We start from the raw sequence: 22,457 nt of genomic DNA on the forward strand, positions 1-22,457 counted from the left end.
TGTCACAACCCCTAGTGTACAGTACACAACCCTTTGCACTTAAAAGAACCCATGAATCCGTTGGTAAATGACCAGATGGTAGGCACATGAATATGTGCAAACACTTAGTTGCAGGTACAGCAACACAGATGTGATTGGGTACCTCAAAAGGATGAAAGCCACATTAACTTGGTGCGCCTAGTGGCTGCAAGAGTTGTATGATCCCCATGGAGTTGAGATTGAAATTATGATGTGCCGAGGGAAAAACAGCCCCTGTGAGCAGCCTAACTGGAACCCAGCGCTATAAAAATGGATAGATAGATAGACAGATAGCTATGTAGAGTTCATCATATGACCTCCTAAAGGATATGTAGAGAGTTTATCATATGACCTCCTAAAGGACATGTAGAGAGTTCATCATATGACCTCCTAAAGGACATGTAGAGAGTTCATCATATGACCTCCTAAAGGACATGTAGAGAGTTCATCATATGACCTCCTAAAGGACATGTAAAGAGTTCATCATATGACCTCCTAAAGGACATGTAGAGAGTTCATCATATGACCTCCTAAAGGACATGTAGAGAGTTCATCATATGACCTCCTAAAGGACATGTAGAGAGTTCATCATATGACCTCCTAAAGGACATGTAAAGAGTTCATCATATGACCTCCTAATTCCTAAAGGACATGTAGAGAGTTCATCATATGACCTCCTAAAGGGTATGTGGAGAGTTCATCATATGACCTCCTAAAGGGTATGTGGAGAGTTCATCATATGACCTCCTAAAGGACATGTAGAGAGTTCATCATATGACCTCCTAAAGGATATGTAGAGAGTTCATCATATGACCTCCTAAAGGGTATGTGGAGAGTTCATCGCATTACGTCTTAGAGAGTATAAAATCAGTTCATAGTACGACCACCTAAAGGATATGTAGAGAGGTAATCGTATGACCTCCTAAAGGATATGTAGAAAGTTCACTGCATGACCTATTAAAGGGCATGTAGAGAATTCATCATATGACCTCCTAAAGGATATGTAGAGAGTTCATCATATGACCTCCTAAAGGGTATATGTGGAGAGTTCATCGCATTACGTCTTAGAGAGTATAAAATCAGTCCATAGTATGACCACCTAAAGGATATGTACAGAGGTAATCGTGTGACCTCCTAAAGGATATGTAGAAAGTTCACTGCATGACCTCCTAAAGGGCAGGTAGAGAATTCATCATATGACCTCCTAAAGGATATGGAGAGATTTCATCATATGACCTAAAGGGCATGTAGAGAGTTCATCATATGACCTCCTAAAGGATATGTAGAGAGTTCATCATATGACCTCCTAAAGGGTATGTGAAGAGTTCATCATATGACCTCCTAAAGGGTATGTGGAGAATTCATCGTATGACCTCCTAAAGGGTATGTAGAGAGTTCATCATATGACCTCCTAAAGGATATGTAGAAAGTTCATCATATGACCTCCTAAAGGGTATGTGGAGAGTTCATCATATGACCTCCTAAAGTGTATGTGGGGAATTCATCGTATGACCTCCTACAGAGTATAAAATGAGTTCATAGTACGACCACCTAAAGGATATGTAGAGAGGTAATCGTATGACCTCCTAAAGGGTATGTAGAGAATTCATCGTATGACCTCCTATAGGGTATGAAGTGAGTTCACTGTATGACCTCCTACAGGGTATGAAGTGAGTTCACTGTATGATGTCTCAGGGGTATGGGTTAATAGCCCAGGTTCAGGCAGGTCGTGGCACAGTGTTGATCAATATTGACTTCGATGTCAACCATGGTGTAATACAACGGCACAACCTACCATAAAGGTTACTAGTATTTTTAAACTTACACAGACACTATATAACTTCAGAAAGTTCTAGATAGTCTAGACAGTCTGGAATTGTGTAGCATCAATGTATACTGCAACTGAACAATACTATACCTACACATGGAACATCAGCTGCAGTATTCAACAGAGGAACACTGCTCTACAACATGCATTTGATATGCCTATTGATCTCAGCAATGTAGCTGTGTCTATTTACAATAGAAATCTGTGTAATGTGCAACCATACCCTTGGACTGTAATCTACACAGGTATACACAATGTCATATTGTGCAATATGCAACCTGTCATAATATATATATATACCCTGTTATTATATAATATTGCACATATTTCATAATATGCTGTATAAAACCAATACTAATACAACATATACACCCCGTTATTATATAATATACACATGCTGTCATGGTTATTACATATTAAGCTAACCGCCTCCGTGGTGTAGTGGTTAGAGTGTCCGCCCGGAGAGTGGAAGGTCGCGGGTTCGATCCCCGACCACGTCATACCAAAAGACGTTAAAATATGGTACTTGTTGGTCCCTGTCTGGTGCTTGGCATTAATGGGTACAAGGACTGGTCGGCTCGGAGTCAGTATAATGTGTCTGAGTGGGGTATTCATGCTTCACTGCGACATGGTATCTCAGTGGGCTAGTACTATAAAACCAGCTTAAGGCTGGGCTAGTACAAGCAGCCGCACATACACATACACACGCATGCACGTCGTCATATGAGCGAAATATTGTCAAGCACGACGTTAAACCCAATTTCACCTCACCTCACCTACATATTAAGCTAATCATAATTTGATATATACAGGATGTCATTATAAAATACATGTACCCCATTCACCATATGGTATATGTCAATGCTAAAGTTTATAATGATAACGTGTGTGTATAAAATCTGTGGGTGTGTGCATGTATGTATATAGGTGTGTATGTGTGTGTGTGTGTGCAAACACATACCAACATCATTGTGGTTAGAAGATCTGATTAAATATAGTGTTATACTGTAATTCATTTAAATACAATTACATACTAATATTAAAGTCCCTGTTGATGAATGTTGGAATGAAATGTTTCACTGAATGGTTTCAAAATAGGCAGAAATGGCCTTATCAGTAATAGCAAGTATGTACCTGAGAAATTATACTATCATTATTGACAATGCAATATCATGAACACAATCTTTTGGAAAGATTTCAAGGATATCACAAATTTCAGTATGAAAGCGAAAGATGTTTGATTGTTTCTGTTTACAGTACCGTATTCCAGTGTTATGTCAGTTGTGATGGGGAGGAAAGACAAAAGTGATACAAAGTTGTAGAATGTTTTCTGTGGACATGTTGGTACAATGGACCATGGAGCATGGTGGTAACAAGCCATGGATCACAGCTGGCAGGCGTAGGGGTAGCCTAGTGGTTAAAGCGTTGGCTTGTCACGCCGAAGACCCGGGTTCGAAACCCCACATGGGTTCAATTTGTAAAGCCCATTTCTGGTGTCCCCCGCCGTGATGTTGCTGGAATATTGCTAAAAGCGGCGTAAAAAATAATTCGGTCAGTCAGTCATAACTGGACATATCCAGGATTTGATCCTTTACAGAGACTGCTAATTTGCATGAAAGATGAGAAACTAGCAAAACTATGCATCTATTTATTAACAAATAAACATTAGCATATGCATATTATTGTGAAAACACACACAAAGAGTCCTATTTCTTACACAAGTTAAAGAGCTTGAATGTATAATGGATACAATCTACACAGTGGTCTTGAGCTAGACCCAGCTATAGAAGTGAATGACAATTATACATATGGCTAGAGGACGATGATGTGAAACACCTAAGCATCAACACTTCTTTCCTTCATCTAGTGTCATCGCAGATTTTCAGTGATCAAGTCATATTCATTTTTGCACAATGGAATCTGTATTTTCTGATAACTTAAACTGCTTATTCTCTGGTGATGACATTTCATACATATTTTAATACATTCCTACCCTCAGTTGATGTCTGTATCTGTTTGCATGAAAATCTGCTAAAGATTAGTGCTTATTACCTTCATAAATTAAGAGATTAATTCAACTTTTGATTGGTTAATAGCCAGTGCATAAAAATATGTACTCTAAAGTTTCAAAGGTAGTATGAATCCATCTTACCCTGTTCCAACAAGTAATATGGACGACTTTGACAGTTTGCAACCTCTGACATTGAAATCCAACTCACTATTATTCCCACACAAAGTTCTTTTTATAAACCATTTTTGAGAATATTTCATCGATGAAATGGAAATAGATCAGACCTAAATATATATCCTAAACGGTGATATAACTTTGAATAACTAGTCTCTTGAAACATTGTTTTTAAGCCTATGGAGTTTGATTTGTTTGAAATTGTAATCTTTGAACTGACTGAATCCTCTATACTTACAGACATTAAGTTAGAAACCAACAAAACACAAAATAACATTGGTATAGATGTGCATTGACATAGAATCTTTGTGTATAGCAGAGGAATATTCTGTGATCTTGGCAGAAAATACCTGTAATCATTTCAACTGAAGAAGCTGAAGATGTACAGGAAAGAGTATCCAGATTGCTAGTCTACATTTCTAAGGTGAGGACTAGGACTATCACAGTGTGGCTCTACCAGTTACTATGTCAAGATACTCACACTCGTAGGAATCTAAAGAATCAAATGACAAGTGTAGTTCTGAAACCCTTTTCTTCTTCTTTGGTTTATTGTCCACCTTAGCTTTTGACTTCCATCGGAGTGGATGATCAGGCATGTTCACCATCCCACCCCCTGGAACATGATGTATGTTCCTCAGGGAGCCAACCTTGGCTCCTGACTGCCAGTTCAGCTTCATATTGAAGATCTTCTTGTGACCCCCACCAGGGCTGTGGTCGATGTTCTCCAGGGAACCCACCTTGGGCCCAGAGTTCCAATGAAGCTTCTCCTGTAGGAAAATGACATCGCCACCACCTGGCTTGTGGTGAAGATTCTCCAGGGATCTTATTTGAGACTCTGCTTGCCAGTTGTTGTGGTATGAAGGGACTCTCACATCCCCACCGAGGGGCTGGTGCTCAATATTATCTAAGGATCCGACTTTTGATTTAACATGATTATAGCTCTCTGATGGCCGCACGACCTCAGAGCCACCTGGTGTGTAGTGTTTGTTTCCGAAAGCTCCTGCATCTCCAATAGCTCCATACCGAGGTCTGACATGGAGTTTTCGTGGAGTTTTTTCTAGTGGTTCAAGTTTACGACTACTTGTGGGATCACTAAGGCTTCTTCCTGTCCTCTGTGCAAAGTCAATATTGTCCAGGGATCCTATCTTTGCTTTGGCCTCCCATTTAAGTCTATGACTGACGATCTGTTTATCACCTCCTCTTGGCGTATGCTCAATGTTGTCCAAGGATCCAATCTTTGAATCTGATGTCCACCCGAGGTCTATGGGAGGCAGAAGACTGCTATTATCATGGTCCCCAAGCACTCTATGGCGTTGTGAGTACTTCCAGTCTGGTTTAATGGATCGGAATTTCACTTCTGATGAATAGTCCATGTGAGCAAGTGGCGCATTATGGGAGTTAAGCTTACTCACTGGTTTTAACTTCCTTGGGTATTTCTCTACCACAACATATTTCCCATCACTTCGTCGCTTGACAGACACATAGGGAACTGTACCATTCTTAGAGGATTCCCCTTCTGATAAATAGTCACTCTTTCGCACTGGGCCAAACTTCCACTGGCTCTCTGAATCAGAGACCAAAGGAATGACACGTAATGGTCTCTTTGTCATGATGAAGCACTATAATGTCCCTTCAAAAAGCAGCATCAAGAACATGAAGTATCCATGTAATAGTCGCCACCATAAGTTTCAGCAATCGTTGACATCCTTCCTTTTGTTAGAGTAACACAGCAATGACATTCTTGCATCACGTAGCATCTTCCATATTAGAATTTCTTGAAATCTGTTTACTTTGATGTCCAGAGAATCAAAAGGACTATAAATGAGGTAAATGTCCATGTTTGCTAAGACTAGGCTGATTGTAAAAACCTGCCTAAAACATTTTTAACAAATGTAACACCTTGACAAAATCAACATATTCCGCAAGTGACGATGGCAAAAGGAAGACAACATGTCAGTCCCACAGAAACTCTTTGGAGCTGTGTCCTGAAGATGGCCTCAAACATCAAAGTTTAACTGACAGTGTTCGACTCACAGTGGTCCTGTAATATCTGACCCTCACTTCACCACTCACAACAAGGAGTGACGTCTCTGAGCCTTCCGCGTCTGCTGGTATGGTCAAGTCACGTCTGCTTCTTTGGTCAACTGACGTCTGCTACTGAGTGTCTGCTCAAACCAATCTCCTGCTCAGCCATGCATGTATCAGATCCGGCAAATCTGTGTCGTTAAGTCACTCTCTGCCTCAGTTCCCCTTCTGGCTCCACAGGATCCCATAATCAATAAGATTAAAATACAAAAGAGCCTTTTCGGTAATCTCCTGCCCTACGTAACGCTTCTTGTAAACCTAACTGATCCAGCTGTGAGAAAACTTAGTTCATTTAAAGTGCCCTTATCTGAAAACTTTCAATCGAGCCTGACCCACAATGAATAGGGGTTAACGTCAGAGAAATGGTACACTAACTGTCTGAGTGGAGTATTTGCCAACCTATTACAGCTAGGCAAACAGTGATTAGAGATATACACCCTATACATCATGTCGTACAATATAATACCTATTTTGTTCACTTGAATGGCATTTTGATTTCATTATCAAACTCAAACATTTGCCTCTTGACAGACCGGGCCTCCATTAAATGGCTAACAAAAGAGAGTTATTTACTACAGTCATTCATTGGTATCCAAGACTCTGGTAACTATTTGACAGCTACTGGGTGTGGAGAGTCACTGTACAAACAATACCTCATGCCTATATCTACCTTAATATATTTACCATTGTCTACATTTGTCTCCCTTTCTGCATTTATATCTCCCTATGTTAAACCTCTTCTTACACGTTTATATATTCATTGAAAGACCTATGCTCCTACTCATGAGTAAATGTGTCTCCAGGTCAAATCTAGAACATTAACACAAAGAGGTGAGAAAGGTTCTGTTGAAAGCTATGACAGGCTTTGTCATATCTATTATACCAAGCACCCTGACCAAATATTTCAGATCATATATTTCATGCAGATCCAACATAAGATATGAAAAGATCATTGATAATCTGGTATCTTAAGAAAGCGGAAGATAGATTCATTCATTCTTGTCTTCACATGTCGTTTTCGCAATCTCTGACCCTGATCATGACTTCTCCACTTTCATACTCTGGTTGTCACACAATGAACATTTGAACAAATCGCCAGCAGCTTAAGGCTTAATGTCCCAGTTCGCTGGGGTCATAATCAAGGAACGATTACTTATCAGCCTGCGATCTACATACACTGTAATTATCAAGGTAGGTTTAAAAAATTACTTCCACTAAACAGTACATGTAATTCAAGAGTTTCAAAGAACACCTAAGAGTAAAGAATTAACTCACATCAGCATTATTGCTTGGTATATACTTATTGACATAAATATATACCCTAGATCTTCATTATAGCAATGTACAATCTTGAATAGGGCATTGAATCTGTCTACTTTATGACAGAGGAGGTCAAACAAGTTTTAAAAGTACAAACAAAAATTTATATTTTCAATCAAAAAGTCTTATTTAACATCTTTTTATTATTGAAAAATTTGGGCCAATGTAATAAGGCAAGCTAAAAAATGGTGAGGCTTTGACTTGAATATAACCTTAAGAAAATTTGTCAGTTGTTAATTCCAACTGAAACAGATTGTTCCTTAATATTTTGAACCAATATTTACTGTACTGAACCAAATAAATTTGAGATATGACTATTCTTTTGTGATATTTTCAGGATATGATGTATTCAGCCTCCACCAAAATATTATATTATAATATTTATATAATTTGATATAGTTTTACTTCTATCATAGAGCAGCAAATAAATTTTCTTACAATAACAGAGTGTTGTCTTATCCTGTCAAAATACAATCTAACAACTTAAATGCCTTAAAGCTGAGGGGAGGTGGGGTAGCCTAGTGGCTAAAGCGTCTGCTCGTCACGACGAAGACCCAGGTTCGATTCCCAACATAGCTACAATGTGTGAAGCCCATTTCTGGTGTCCATTGCCGTGATATTGCTGGAATATTGCTAAAGGCAGCGTAAAACCATACTTACTCACTCACTTAAAGCGGATCTACACTCAAAACGCCATGACACAACCAGAAATACTCTCATTACCAAAATAACATCATTCAATACAGCAACATATTGCTATATGCTAAATGCCTTTGAAGAATTTCAGCAACATACTCAACATCAAAACGGGGCAGTGGGGTAGCCTAGTGGTTAAAGCGTTGGCTCGTCACGCCGAAGACCCGGGTTCCAATCCCCACATGGGTACAATGTGTGAAGCCCATTTCTGGTGTCCCCCTCCGTGATGTTGCTGGAATATTGCTAACAGCGGCGTAAAACCAAACTCAGTCAGTCAGTCAACATCAATACAACCAGGATTTCACTGTCTCTCCTGCTAAGTAAAGATCATATGGAGTAAACAGGTGTGTTTATTGCATCCTGGAGTAGCAACTGATGGTTATCAAGTTAATAATAGACATAGCCAAGTTATCCTGGGTGTACTCAGGGCTTTTGCTGTCAGGTAAGACAAGCCATAACAGAAATGATACAGTTACATATAAACTGATCCATTATGGCTACCATGAGGACCCCCGATCCTCCAACTATAGATCACATAACAGATTGGTACATACTCATGTAGCTTTGATATCTATTCCTGAAACTATATGTGTTAGGGTGTTGGGGAATGAAGAATGGTTGCGGGCAGGGTGTTTGCTTTTCTCAACATTTTGGCTACACCCAAGCCTTAATCTGTTGCTTGGGTGTGTAGGCAGTTGATATGGGGGACACTTATTAAAGCCAGAGAGAATGAGTTACATTGATATTGGGACATCAATAAACAGTTCAAACATCAATGAAACTGAAACATTTTTTATCGTTGTTACCCCATCTGTTTCATGTTTTATGTGTTATAAATTTGTAACACACTCTCTCTCTCTCTCTCTCACACACACACACACACACACACACACAATATAATAGTTTTGTATATCCTTTAACAAAACAGTGTACAGAGAAATTTAATCCACGATCCAACATATGTTCAAAGTGAAATCCTGCCAATCCTTTTAGCCACATTATGTATTTTATGTTTATTTCAAAGGGTTTGTTATCTGTGCCAAGTTTTTGTTACGTCTATTAAATACTCAGCCACACCACAGGACATGTTTCAAAAGTTACAAATGTTTTAAATGTTGACCTTCCAAGAGTGAGTGAGTGAATTTAGTTTAACGCCACTTTTAGCAATATTCCAGCAGTGTACACCAGAAATGGGTTCAAACACTGTACCAATGTGGGGAATTGAACCCCAGTCTTCGGTGTGACGAGCAAACTCTTTTAACCACTTGGCTACCCCACCGTCCCAACCCTCCAAGACAAAAAAGGCTTGTCTCAGATGGTCAGTGGTCGGTATTTTAATCACAGACAATACATCCATTGTATGATGACAGTTGGTCTACAACATATATCACATCACATAGACCCCCCAGTGTAGCAATGACTGCAAGCTGAGCCACAATGAGACCTCCTGTAACTGTGGAGCGGATATTTTGTGCCTTACAACTTTAATTCCCTGATAAAAATCTGACTGCAGATCACAATAAAACATTTGCAGTTGCATGCGAACAAGTACAGCCCTCCACCTGCTGAAGGCGACCCTGGTCGCTGGGAGCACAATGATCATGGTGATTGATAAGCTGATTAGTGATTAGAGTCAGGCTTGGAATTTTATATGCCTACTTGTCAGAGGCAGGGATATCAACATGACATATACAGGAGAAATATTGATTACCTATGCACCAAGAAATTATGGACATTATATAATATTAGTTTTCGCAACATAGTTCACTGGTAGGTTTCTCATTTATCAAGTACATTCTAAGCAACTGTCGCCACTTTAGATATAAAGTGAAAACAAGTGCACAATTGAAAATTGAATTTGACCTAAATGGCCCCCTGTATAACAATGTGATCAAAACCAAACTTGGTTGAAAACAGTCATCAAAACACTGCAAAGTTAATGTCAAACACAGATGTATAATTTCCTTATCAAGTATATTAATATTGAAAACCAATGTGTTGTTTATTTGTTTGTTTCATGTTAGCTACCATTAAACATGCCAGTATAGTTTCTTTAGCCTGGCTAAGCGAATGGCTTTCGGGGCAAGGTTGTTCAGTTAAATCGCATTCAATAGCTGCAAAATTGCTGATGCAGTGTTAAGAAATACTCACTCACTCATATCAGTTAAGATCCATACACCTTCTTTGTCAAACAAGTACACTGGAAAAAGCTACAAGAATCTACACAAAAATGTACTAACTACATTTAATAAAGCTGACATCCATGTACACTTGCGATATATTAAGCCTAATGTAATTAGCTTGGACTTTCAAACCTGGAATATATTCCTTAGAATTCATTCTTTTTCTTCTATCCAGGTGAAGAATCTCTAATGAAGAACAAGGAGTTCAATTAAAAGTATGCAATATCTAACCATTAACTTCCTAAATATATTTTCCTAAACCATGACAGGTATCTTTGTCCTATTTTTCTTCATATTCATAGTATATTGCTAAAAGTGGCAGAAAAGGCATCCTATTTACTCATAATGCAATCTTTAGAAAATCAATATTCACAGAATCATTACCCTCACAATCTTAAACATAAATTTTATAAAAACTAGGATCAAAATCTAAAAATCTAAAAACATTTCAAATACGGTAAATCTCTGCCATTGCTCAATTGCCAACTAAACTTCACGCTGTATTGCTATGTCCAAAAGTACACATTCTCAGCAAAGCAATAGTATTCTGTGCACTGACTACTCTATAAGAATACTATCGGCCCATATCGTGTTCAGATATATTTGTCAGGCGTAATTAACACACGTCAATATCTCTCCTGTAAGCACCTGCATACTGATTAGATCATCAGCGTTTCATCTGGGGAGATATAGAGGAGAACAACCACCAGATCAATACCCCAGTACAGGCATACTGTAGGAGATATTGTCACTATACTGACTTCTCATAGTTCAGATCGTCTTACACATTGCCATAAAAGGGACTGGTCATCATGAAAGAGGCTTAATAATCCAGTTGTGTTATTAACCTAAATATGCATATTTCTAAAGACCCTGGGCCCTTATTCTCGAAACATTCGTAGCTCTAAGAATTCTTAACTTTGATCGTAGCCAATGTGTTAAGAATGGGCTTAAGAAGTTCGTAAGGCTACGAACGTTTCGAGAATTGCTAGCCTGTTCCATAAATGCTTTTCCATTTCTTTGTGAACCTCAGTATGATTCCAGTGTGTTTTTCCTATCAAGCAAGTCAAACAGTTACTGGAAAAATTCAAAAGTAAATGACTAACATTTCATCCTGCCTCTCCCACTGTGTAATTCTTTCCAAAGTCTGTACTTTGTCTCATGCTGTCTCTCTGTTTATTCCTACTAAAACCCTAAAAAAAACCAGTCCTTAAACAGAGGAAGGGATTCCTTTATATATAATGCAACATTTATCTATGTCACATCAGTATTCTAATATTGATTCTAGAAGGCGTGGTTAGGTATCCCAGTGGTTAATGTGATTGCTCATCATGACAAATAAGGGTAAAATGTATTGAGTCTATTTCTGCTGGCTGGCTGAGTATGGTTTTGGGCCGTTTTTAGCAATATTCCAGCAATATCACGGAGGGGGGACACCAGAAATGGGCTTCACAAGTTGTACCCATGTGGGGAATCGAACCTGGGCCTTTGGCGTGACGAGCGAACGCTTTAACCACTAGGCTACCCCACCACCCCGAGTCTATTTCTGGTGCCAACCACTATGATATTAATTATATAATGCATAAAGCCTCACTCACTCATTCAAATTTGAAACAATACTTCCGCCAAAACATATACAGAGATTATTACACGAGCAAGTGTGTCATACGACTTATACGAAACGAGTGTCTCGCTCGGGCAATACAAAATTTGGCACGAGTTTCGTATAAGTCGTGTAGCACACTTGCAAGTGTAATAATTTCTTTATTATCCATTTCATTCATGTACATTTGTGCAGTAAAACACGGTAAGCAAGTGTGACTGCCCAGTTCATTGACGTCACGTTCAGTTGTTTAATGACGTCACAGAACGACGAAACACAGAAACAATGGTTGTAAGGCAAAAGTAACATGTGCACATATGATATTTATGACACTGGTTATGTTTCACCATATGGGTAATAAACAAATTTATGACTAAATACCCTTCAACCTGTCACTCCAGTTCAAGTGAAAGTTAAGCACGACACAGAAACCTCCACATGAAGTGTATTGTGTGTAGGCAACGACAGATACCCTATACAGCAACAAGTATTGTTTATGGCCAACAATATATCTGTACTCTAGATGTATGGTACATGGAACATATACATTCTCCAGCACCATAAATGTCTCTCTTGTAATGACCATATTAGGTACAGATTGTTTGCATTCTTGACTTGCTGATCCAAACAAAAGACTCAATACCAGGTGTATAATTTATGTGACAAATAATCTATGTTGTAATAAGTGTTTGATACAGGGTGGATCATAGGGGACTATTTGCTAGGATAGAGATTACTTAGGAGAAGAGGAGATATTCCTGTGTAACAAAAATAGACCACAGCTTACTCAATCATGTCAAGAACATGTACCAGTAAATAAAGGCACACACACAGTTTTAAGGCCTAATTATGTCATGATGTCAATTTTGAATCAGCCAAACATTGCTAGTGATGCTACATAGGGGTTAGTCGTGGTGTAGTTAGTTGCAATAGTTGCAATAGTAATGTATTTGATAAGGGTATCATACCTCTGTGTTTGACATTAACTTTGCAGTGTTTTAACGACTGTTTTCAACCAAGTTTGGTTTTGATCACATTATTATACAAGGGCCCATTTCGGTCAAAAGTCAATTTTCAGTTGTGTACTTGTTTTCACTTCACAGTTCATAACTAAATTGTCAACAGTTGCGTAGTCCGTACTTGAGTGAGTGAGTGAGTGAGTGAGTGAGTTGAGTTTTACGCCACACTCAGCAATATTCCAGCTATATGGCAGCGGTCTGTAAATAATCGAGTCTGGACCAGACAATCCAGTGATCAACAGCATGAGCATCGATCTGCACAATTGGGAACCGATGATGTGTGTCAACCAAGTCAGCGAGCCAGACCACCCGATCCCCGTTAGTCGCCTTTTAGGACAAGCATAGTCGCCTTTTATGACAAGAATGGGTTGCTGAAGACCTATTCTACCCCGGATCTTCACGGGTCAGTCCGTACTTGATAAATGAACAATTGAACTATGTCGCGAAAAATATTCTTATATTAATGTCCATAATTTCTTGCTGCAAAGGTAATCAATATTGCTCCTGTATATGTCATGTTAACATCCTGCCTCTGACAAGTAGGCATATAAATTTTTTACTACATTTAATAAAACTCACATCCATGTACACTTGTGAATAATTACATTAGGCTCAAGTGATATTAATTTTATAATGTATAAAGCCTCACTTGCTCACTCACTCATTCTATAACTGTGGGGACCATGATGGAATATTGATTGTAATTTGAGGCCAGTGTTTTGACTGGTTAGTCAGGCCTGGATGCTTGTGTGTCATTGTACCCCAACAGAATATGATGTTCCTCATAATATCGATCACAGGTATGTCTGACAAAACAAAGGACACCGTGATATAGCTGAAATGTTGCTACCTGTGGTAAGAACAACAAACTAGTCACTTTATAGAAATAATTTTACATACCACTTTCTCGCCCCCTCCTGGTGAGTGTTTCACGTTCTTCAGCGATCCCACCTTTGACTCAGCCTTGAATTCTACTTTCTCATTAACAATCTACGAAACAAATGAAAAGGATGTTAGACAAGAGGCTGCAGTAGATGCCTCGTGTAGGGCATGACCTCCTTGTCAAACAGTATCTAAGGACACATTTCTTCTCCTTTTCCTCAGTACCATGTCCAACAGGTCCAGATAATCTAAGATGTCCAAGGATGTTATTTGTTGAAATTTGTTAATTTCAAATTTCATCAAGATGGTTCATCTTTTGAAGCAACGGAAATCAGTTCTGCTTTAACAGAAGTCAGAAATAGTGCCAGGATCAGCAAAGACGACAGAAAAGCAGAATATACCAAAGACTTAAAGTAAATCTTCACAGAATCAGTTTGTTTAACAATGTTTTCAAAATTCGTTCAGGTCCGTTACAATTATTTAATTTCACAAACACATTACGTCATCACAACTAGACTGTTAGTGTGAAGTATATTTTATGTGTTCATCAATCAATTTTAGAGACAACACCATCTGATTCTAAAATACTTTAAATATTGTGTTTACAGAATCCTGTGGATTTGTTACTATTTCTATTTCTCCACATCAGTTTCTACTAGCCTCGCAACAGGGCACACACCCGAGCACTTCCTTGCACACTCTGGAGCTCAAACATTACCTTACCTTCTTTAATCCATTCACCTCTCTATACTGTGCAGTGACTAAATAGATGTTTCGTCTCCCCAATTTTGAAATTTATTCTCCATTTTTCAATCAAAATGATAAATTATCATTCAAAAAGTAAAGATAATATTTTTGAGATACAAATGTATATATAATACAGTAAACTTTGTTTATTACAAACATACTTATAGTAAACTGACAGTAACCGGTATAATGTAATGTCCAGGGCCTAGATTTTCGAAGCTCTCTTAGCGCTAAGATAGTCGTAAGTGCCATACATTAACATTAACTTATGACTATCTTAGAGCTAAAAGAGCTTCGAAAATATAGGCCCAGGTCACTTGCTGGAAACTGCTGTGGAAATACATGTAATTTAATACAATTATTACAAACACAAACTATAGGTGCATTTGAGTATTTTAAAACCTGTAATTTTACTGTATAAATTGCTCAAAAGAGCAAAATTAAAAATATATATATATTTTTAAATGTTGAATGGAAATATAACAAAAAAGTGTATTTTCAAAATAATGAAATTTTAGAAATTCTAATGCGGAAGACAGTTTGTGACAGCTATTCAGTGTGCACATGGTGAGGCAGACAGCAGTATATACATACAACATGGCGGATGCAACATTACTTTCACTTTGCCACCTCCTGGCGAATGCTTTGCATTTTCCAGCGAACCCAGTGATGAATTGGCTTTCCAATCCAGTTTTTCAGAAACTATCTAGCATGGGAACAAAGGGAGATAAATACTGTAAGAAAACTGGGAGAAATAATTATCTATCTAGGTGTTATTATTCAAAAGAATAAAGAACATTTTGAAGAAAACATGTTCGATTATCAAGTTTTGTTTGTGAAAAACAAAAGAAAAAGCATTTCTGTTAGCATTGCACATTTCAACTTAATAGAAACAAATCAGCCAAAGAATTAATTTGCAATGAATTAAATGAATCTTATAAAAATGCTAGAAATCAAAATAACTAATTTAACCAAATACAAATCTGACAATGTCAGTTGTAGCTTAGCGTTGTTAACTCAGGGAATTTTATTTTATTTGAATTAGAGAATCATAGATGTCTTTGAACTTTATGAGATATTAACACAAAGTTAGTGAGCACACAGACTGTATTAGACGCTGAACAAGCACTTGACATGCAGTCACACGATAAATGAGAACTATATACCAGGTACACAAGATATATATATATATATACACACGCTCAGGAAATACCAGGAAATAACTCCTTAAGGATACTTTGTAAAATATAAAGATTAATTAATAAAATACTTTGATATTCAGAATTAAATAACTGAATTGAATTGAAAAGTAATAATTGTAATATTTGAAAATGTACATCATTATCATAAAAAATTAAAAGACTCTGATATTTGATTTGAAACATCATGTTACTTCAATGAAAAATTACCAGATCAAATAGTATTTAAGTATTTCCATTTAAAAAGTTAAAAAAATAGATACACTGTTATTTAATATATATGAATATGACATGCATCGCTATACATCCCAATAAGTACAGGCATATGTACGACCTACTGTCTGAGGATTTACATCCACTAGTAACAACAGTTGTGATGTTTTGAAAAAGAAATGTAATGTTTTCAGGAAACAAACTAATACATGCTGGAAACTAATAACAGAAACTAATTTACTGCATTTATATTAAAAAAGAAGCAAATGCTACATAATTTCCTCTTTTAGAAAGTTCATCTGAAGCCTATCTTATAAATGCACAGCACATTTGCTAATGATAATCTTTTGAAAACTTATTTAATAAAGTTTGTAACATGTTCAGCTAAATAACTGTTTTCTTCAACTAGTTCTTTAGAAGAAAAACAGGATGTTCACAATATGCTGCTCAAAAGGAAACATCTTGAAAACTCTGAATGTTTTTTCCATTCTGATAGGTGATTTTTCCAAAGAGAAAAACTTCTAATAAAATGTTTGTATATTTCCAAACTCCATTGCATACAGTGGAGTCTATACCAGATGTTGAAGACACTTGTACACCTGACCACTGTGCCAACTGAAGTGTCAACAACACACCACTTCTTTGACACTTCACATGTACTTGATAAACACCTAAACCTCCGAGAGTTACCTCCCTTTAGCTTCTAAGTATTAACACTTCACACCAAGTGATATCACATTTAATTTTTATTCCAGTTTTCAATTGCTTAATCTTTTAAAGAAAAATGTTGGTAGTATTATTTTGTTAATGAATAATGTGATGATTATGATTTTGAATAATATAAAATATAGTAGAAATATATTTAATATGTTTGGACAAAAAGCAAAAAGATGTGTCTAGAAACTGAGATGATGGTGAGATATAGACAGAGAGACTGGGTCTATCACATGACAAATGAGATAAAAACAGACATAAACTCTCCTCTAGAACATATACAGTAAGTAAAAACATAACAGTGAAACAAACATATCAAACAAAGTGATCACATGATCATGATGTGTTGGTTACCATGGCGACAAACCGTTACCTTCTTTTCTCCCCCGCCTGGAGTGTGGTGAGCATTGTCAAGTGACCCGACTTTTGACTCAGATCTCCACTCTATTGTGTGGCTTTCAATCTTAACATGGGAGAAATGAACACAAAAAGATCATTTTCAGTTATTCTGCAACACACAGAAAATGATGATTTTTGTACCATGAGATCTAATGAAATAGATCTGGATTTGAAGACCAACACCTGACACCTTTTTTAAAATGAAGGAATCGAGTATCCGAACACACATGGTTCTTGTACTCTGCTGTTACAACAGAAGACAAATCGGGCATTCTTAAAAATCATGCCTGTCACAACATGGATGCCGCCTCCAGCTTCACCAACACCGCCCACTGAGTACACCAATCAGTTTCACACGGCTTCCCTCCCAAATGTCAAGGGCATTACAAAGCTTCCTCCCCAGAATTCAAAGAAAAAGCAAATTCATTCATATACTGCCATTGGCATATTTAAACTCACTATGCTTTGGGCATCTTTCCAATTTGATATGTATTTGTTTATTCTGTTCCGAGATCAATGGAAGGGAGATAACTCAATACAGAGATCATGTTAAGGGAGATAACTCTGTCATTGTTGCCAAATATTGGTGTATCTGCCATGGGCTGTGTGTGTAGGGAGGTTCACATGTACACAAGACCACATCTTCCCACCTTTACATCGCCACCGCCTGCTACATGTTTGGCATTATCCATGGAGCCAACTCGAGACTCCACTTTCCAATCGAGTTTCTTAGTCTCAATCTGGCAAAGCAAAGCACCACTATGCAAGCATGACAGTAAGCCTGGCCTCTGATAACTCATGACGGAGACAATCTCCTGGCTGTTGATGTTAGTATGAATAACAGCAGCAATAGAGAGGTGATGGTTAATGATGTCATTATGAGGAGGCAAACGGTTATGGAATGTAAGTTATCAATCAGCTTTTGGGATGAGGTTAGAAAAGGTAGACATTCAAGAATATGATTTCCCGGCCATTTCTACAAGGTGTTGTAAGTGCTACTGCTGCTGCTGCTGGACATTATAAATACATTTGGAAATTAAGAAGGAATAATGAGTATCTTTTCTGGAAGGTTTCTCATGGTCATTCTGTAGGTTTGCCAGAAAGTTATGAGCATGAGCTAGAAATACAGTGTTAAGGCCAGACCAATCTTATTTCTTGTTTTATGGATTTTTGTCCTGAGAAAACCTAAAGGCAGGAGGGGAAAAATAAAAACAATAAAAATCACCAGTCAAAGTAATATTCCTTTTAAATACCAAAAGCATTTTACTTTTGGCAATTTATGAAGTCTACATGGGGCAAAAAACAAAAACCAAAAATATTTTTTTTAATAAGTTTACATTTAATATAAACATTACCATTATATTTTTTGAGCAGGGAAAATTAATTTCTATTTTTTATTCCTATTCTTGAAAAAATATGACTGGTGGATCCGTAAAACAAGAAATATATTTGGTCTGGCCTAAACAAAACTCTCTGACTCGATCATGTTATAATAACCTTCTCTCTCAACAGACCCAACTTACAACAAGCATAGCACTTACATCTCCATGTGGATCTGGCCTTTAGTAAGACGATATGATGCTCATGATGCTTAAAGATTATATATAGTCTTGACAACTACGTCACTAACTTAGAGGTGAACTACTATCCCACCTTTTTATCACCACCGCCTGCCACGTGCTTCGCATTATCCATGGAGCCAACACGGGATTCTGTTCTCCATTCAAGTTTCTTAGTCTCAATCTGGCAAAGCAAAGCAACAACATGCAGGCAAGGCAACAAGCTGTGAGAAGAGGTTTCCCATGGTTAGGTGTGGGAGACCGGGTCACTACCAAACTCAGGGATGCAGGCGAGATCATCAGGGAAAAACATCAGGTTTTTGTGTCATTAGAAATATGATTAATTGTACAGAACTTCCCCATTTATTTAACTTTTAGACTTTAGAATTTAAAAAAATAGATATGTAATTTTGTATGGAATCATATAAAATACAAATGTCTTGAAATGCTCTCAATGTTCTGCTTAACTGAAAATAGATTCTTCTAAACTGTCTAACATAGAGTCTTACTAACACTCATCTCATCTGACTAAGCCTTCACATTGTTTTACCACACAAAGTGATGGAGATCTGTACACCACTCCCAACTATAGGCACAATGGTAGCCTAGTGGTTGAAGCAATTGCTCATCACACCAAAGACCCGGTTTCGATATCCCACACAATGACAAAGCAGGAATGTGTTAATAATCAAACATACCATTAAGTTCATTAATCCAAAAATGTATTGATGTGGTTCACAAAAACAGTAAGTATTCAGTCTGGTTTAACAAGGTGTACCTGTATACAGCTTAAGACCATTGTAGTGTTTCTATTTTCCTCAGATCAATGTCAGAATTGAAATTATGGACATGAGTCAAAAACATGACAGTCATGACTGTCAAAGTGGTCAAGATGTCTCATAATGTCAAGATGTCTCATAATGTCAAGATGTCTCATACTGTCAAGATGTCTCATAATGTCAAGATGTCTCATAATGTCAAGATGTCTCATACTGTCAAGATGTCTCATAATGTCAAGATGATCTCATAATGTCAAGATGTCTCATAATGTCAAGATGTCTCATAATGTTAAGATGTCTCATAATGTTAAGATGTCTCATAATGTCAAGACTGTTAAGATGTCTCATAATGTTAAGATGTCTCATAATGTCAAGATGTCTCATAATGTCAAGATGTCTCATAAGAAGTCTCATAATGTCAAGATGACTCATAATGTCAAGATGTCTCATAATATCAAGATGTCTCATAATGTCTCATAATGTTAAGATGTCTCATAATGTCAAGATGTCTCATAATGTCAAGATGTCTCATAATGTCAAGATGTCTCATAATGTCAAGATGTCTCATAATGTCAAGATGTCTCATAATGTCAAGATGTCTCATAATGTCAAGATGTCTCATAATGTCAAGATGTCTCATAATGTCAAGATGTCTCATAATATTAAGATGTCTCATGATGCTAAGGTGTCTCTGTATAGTTCAAGATGTCTCATACTGTTAAGATGTCTCATGATGCTAAGGTGTCTCTGTATAGTTCAAAAACGTCTCAAACAGACCCCAAATATTTATGAGAATAGTCATAATATGTTTACGATTTTGTTTGATCATCTGTTCTTTGATTTGCAGGTAACAAAGATAGCACACGTAATGGATCACATTTTCTTTAATATACTTTTAAATGTTGCAAGGTTTTAGTAAAGATCATTTTACTATTCTGAGTGACTTGACTATCTTTTAGTATGATTACACAATACGGAGAAAAGACTACATTAAAATGCTACATTGGTACATTAAAGAATTTGTTATCCATATATTGTCTCTACTTTGTATGACATGTTTAACAACAGAAAACACAACTGACGCCTTGTCCTGAGGCTCCCTGCATGATCCTTCAGTCTGCAGGGAATTCCACGGAATTAGACAGAATTCCATGATTCTGCATCAGATGTTAATGCCTGACTGGTTGTTATTCAGGACTGACAACAACGTCACTAAGTTCGAGGTGAACTACTATCCCACCTTTTTATCACCACCGCCTGCCACGTAGCTTCGCATTATCCATGGAGCCAACACGGGATTCTGTTCTCCATTCAAGTTTCTTAGTCTCAATCTGGCAAAGCAAAGCAACAACATGCAGGCAAGGCAACAAGCTGTGAGAAGAGGTTTCCGTAATTAGGTGTGGGAGACCATGGCGCTAACACTAAACTCTGGGATGCTAGTTCAACAGCAAAGTTTTTTCATACAAACAGGCCTAAATGTACAGAAAGTTCCCATCCATTTATCTATTAGATCGAAAATATTAGGAAATACAAAAATAAATGAATATATAAATATGACAGAGCTCCAAATATTTTGCTGAATTTAATGTAGAATCTTCTGTGCTGTCTCAAAAACATTTTAATAGTGAAATATATCTCATGTGAAAAAACTCATAGAAAAATATGAAAACATGAGCGCTACAACAGCCACAGATATAGAGGTTTATACACCATCTAATACTAAAATTTCCTGACTTGAGGTATTTCAGACATCCTTCTAAGGTCGAACACAGTAAAGTTTTAGCCTGACTGGTGTTATCGAAACATGAAGTTAACTGTGATCATTATTCTCCATACTTTGTAGATGGCGGTAATTTTCTCAAGTCACACAATTACAATTAGGAGTCTTCTAACGAAAAGACAATGAAAATAATTCAAAACATGTCAGGGATCCGGAGCTTGTCATTTTTGATAAACGATGATATGTTTATGTTTTGCAACTGAAACCAGATTTGCTGTCTCGCCCTGATGCTCCTCACATAATCCTTCAGTCTGCAGGGAATTCCACAGAATTCCATGATTCTGCATCAGATGTTAATGCCTGACTGGTTGTTATTCAGGACTGACAACAACGTCACTAAGTTAGAGGTGAACTACTATCCCACCTTTTTATCACCACCGCCTGCCACATGCTTCGCATTATCCAAGGAGCCAACACGGGATTCTGTTCTCCATCCAAGTTTCTTAGTCTCAATCTGGCAAAGCAAAGCAACAACATGCAGGCAAGGCAACAAGCTCTGAAATGAATCTCCCTTGATTAGGTGTGGGAGACCGGGTCACTACCAAACTCGGGGATGCAGGTAAGTTCACCAGGGAAGTACATCAGGTTTTAGTCTCAGCTACATTTGGTGTTAATGGACAAAATGGATGAAAATATGTCAATTTGGAATTTTCTGCTTCTTTAATGAAATGTTAATGAAAGTGATGTTTTGAAGACCTGTCAAGGCTGTTGCTGCAGATCCTACTGATGATGCACATGCAAAGCTACGAACGGCTCTTACCTAAAGCTTGCTTCATTAACTCAATCCAACAATATCAATATTCAATAAATGGCAGTAAGAACATGCAGCAAGCCTGAATCAAGAAAATCAAGCAAATATTGAAAAGTTAATGGTTGAACATGTTCATGTTAAAAACACAGTTATCCCCCTTACCTTCTTTTCACCACCTCCAGGAACATGTTTTGCATTGTCCATGGAACCGATTTTCGATTTAGCTTCCCAATTAAGTGTTTTAGTTTCGACCTGCAATAACACATTCTTTTTGTTCAATAGTTGTGAAAAGTTCTCAGAGGTTGTACGTTTCACTACTATACAACAAAGTCTTATCCATATAGTCTCCTGTAGACTTTCAGCATGCAGAATACAGCTGTACAAACACTGCCCTGGATAACAGTAAATTAATTATAATTATAGCATAAGTCATGACTCGGTCAAAATATACTCAAAGGTAAAAGTAACTCTCACCATGGTCATATTCATGACATCGT

The 22,457-nt window shown here is 37.4% G+C and overlaps 2 protein-coding genes across 14 annotated transcripts in view; both read right to left on the reverse strand.

The window, feature by feature from the left end:
* LOC124287689 (microtubule-associated protein tau-like) overlaps window positions 1-22,457 on the reverse strand; it is a 131,404-nt gene that overhangs the window by 5,241 nt on the left and 103,706 nt on the right. For 4 of the 13 annotated variants that reach the window (XM_046724208.1, XM_046724207.1, XM_046724195.1 and 1 more), the window contains 4 exons: window positions 22,123-22,212; window positions 17,742-17,831; window positions 17,066-17,155; window positions 13,838-13,927 (listed from right to left, as the gene is read on the reverse strand). In XM_046724208.1, coding sequence (XP_046580164.1) covers window positions 13,838-13,927; window positions 17,066-17,155; window positions 17,742-17,831; window positions 22,123-22,212 — 360 coding nt within the window. Of the gene's footprint in view, window positions 1-13,837; window positions 13,928-17,065; window positions 17,156-17,741; window positions 17,832-18,754; window positions 18,835-20,669; window positions 20,761-21,573; window positions 21,664-22,122; window positions 22,213-22,457 lie in introns of those variants that run through there. The other 9 variants (XM_046724201.1, XM_046724197.1, XM_046724198.1 and 6 more) reach the window with 9 other exon arrangements.
* On the reverse strand, window positions 3,524-6,512 carry LOC124287691 (microtubule-associated protein tau-like). The gene has a single exon (XM_046724209.1). The coding sequence runs from the start codon at window positions 5,639-5,641 to the stop codon at window positions 4,472-4,474; it is 1,170 nt and encodes a 389-aa protein (XP_046580165.1). The 5' UTR covers window positions 5,642-6,512; the 3' UTR covers window positions 3,524-4,471.

This window comes from Haliotis rubra, unplaced genomic scaffold, assembly GCF_003918875.1.
Source record: "Haliotis rubra isolate DU_JTF1 unplaced genomic scaffold, ASM391887v1 Scf404, whole genome shotgun sequence".
NCBI lineage: Eukaryota > Metazoa > Mollusca > Gastropoda > Lepetellida > Haliotidae > Haliotis > Haliotis rubra.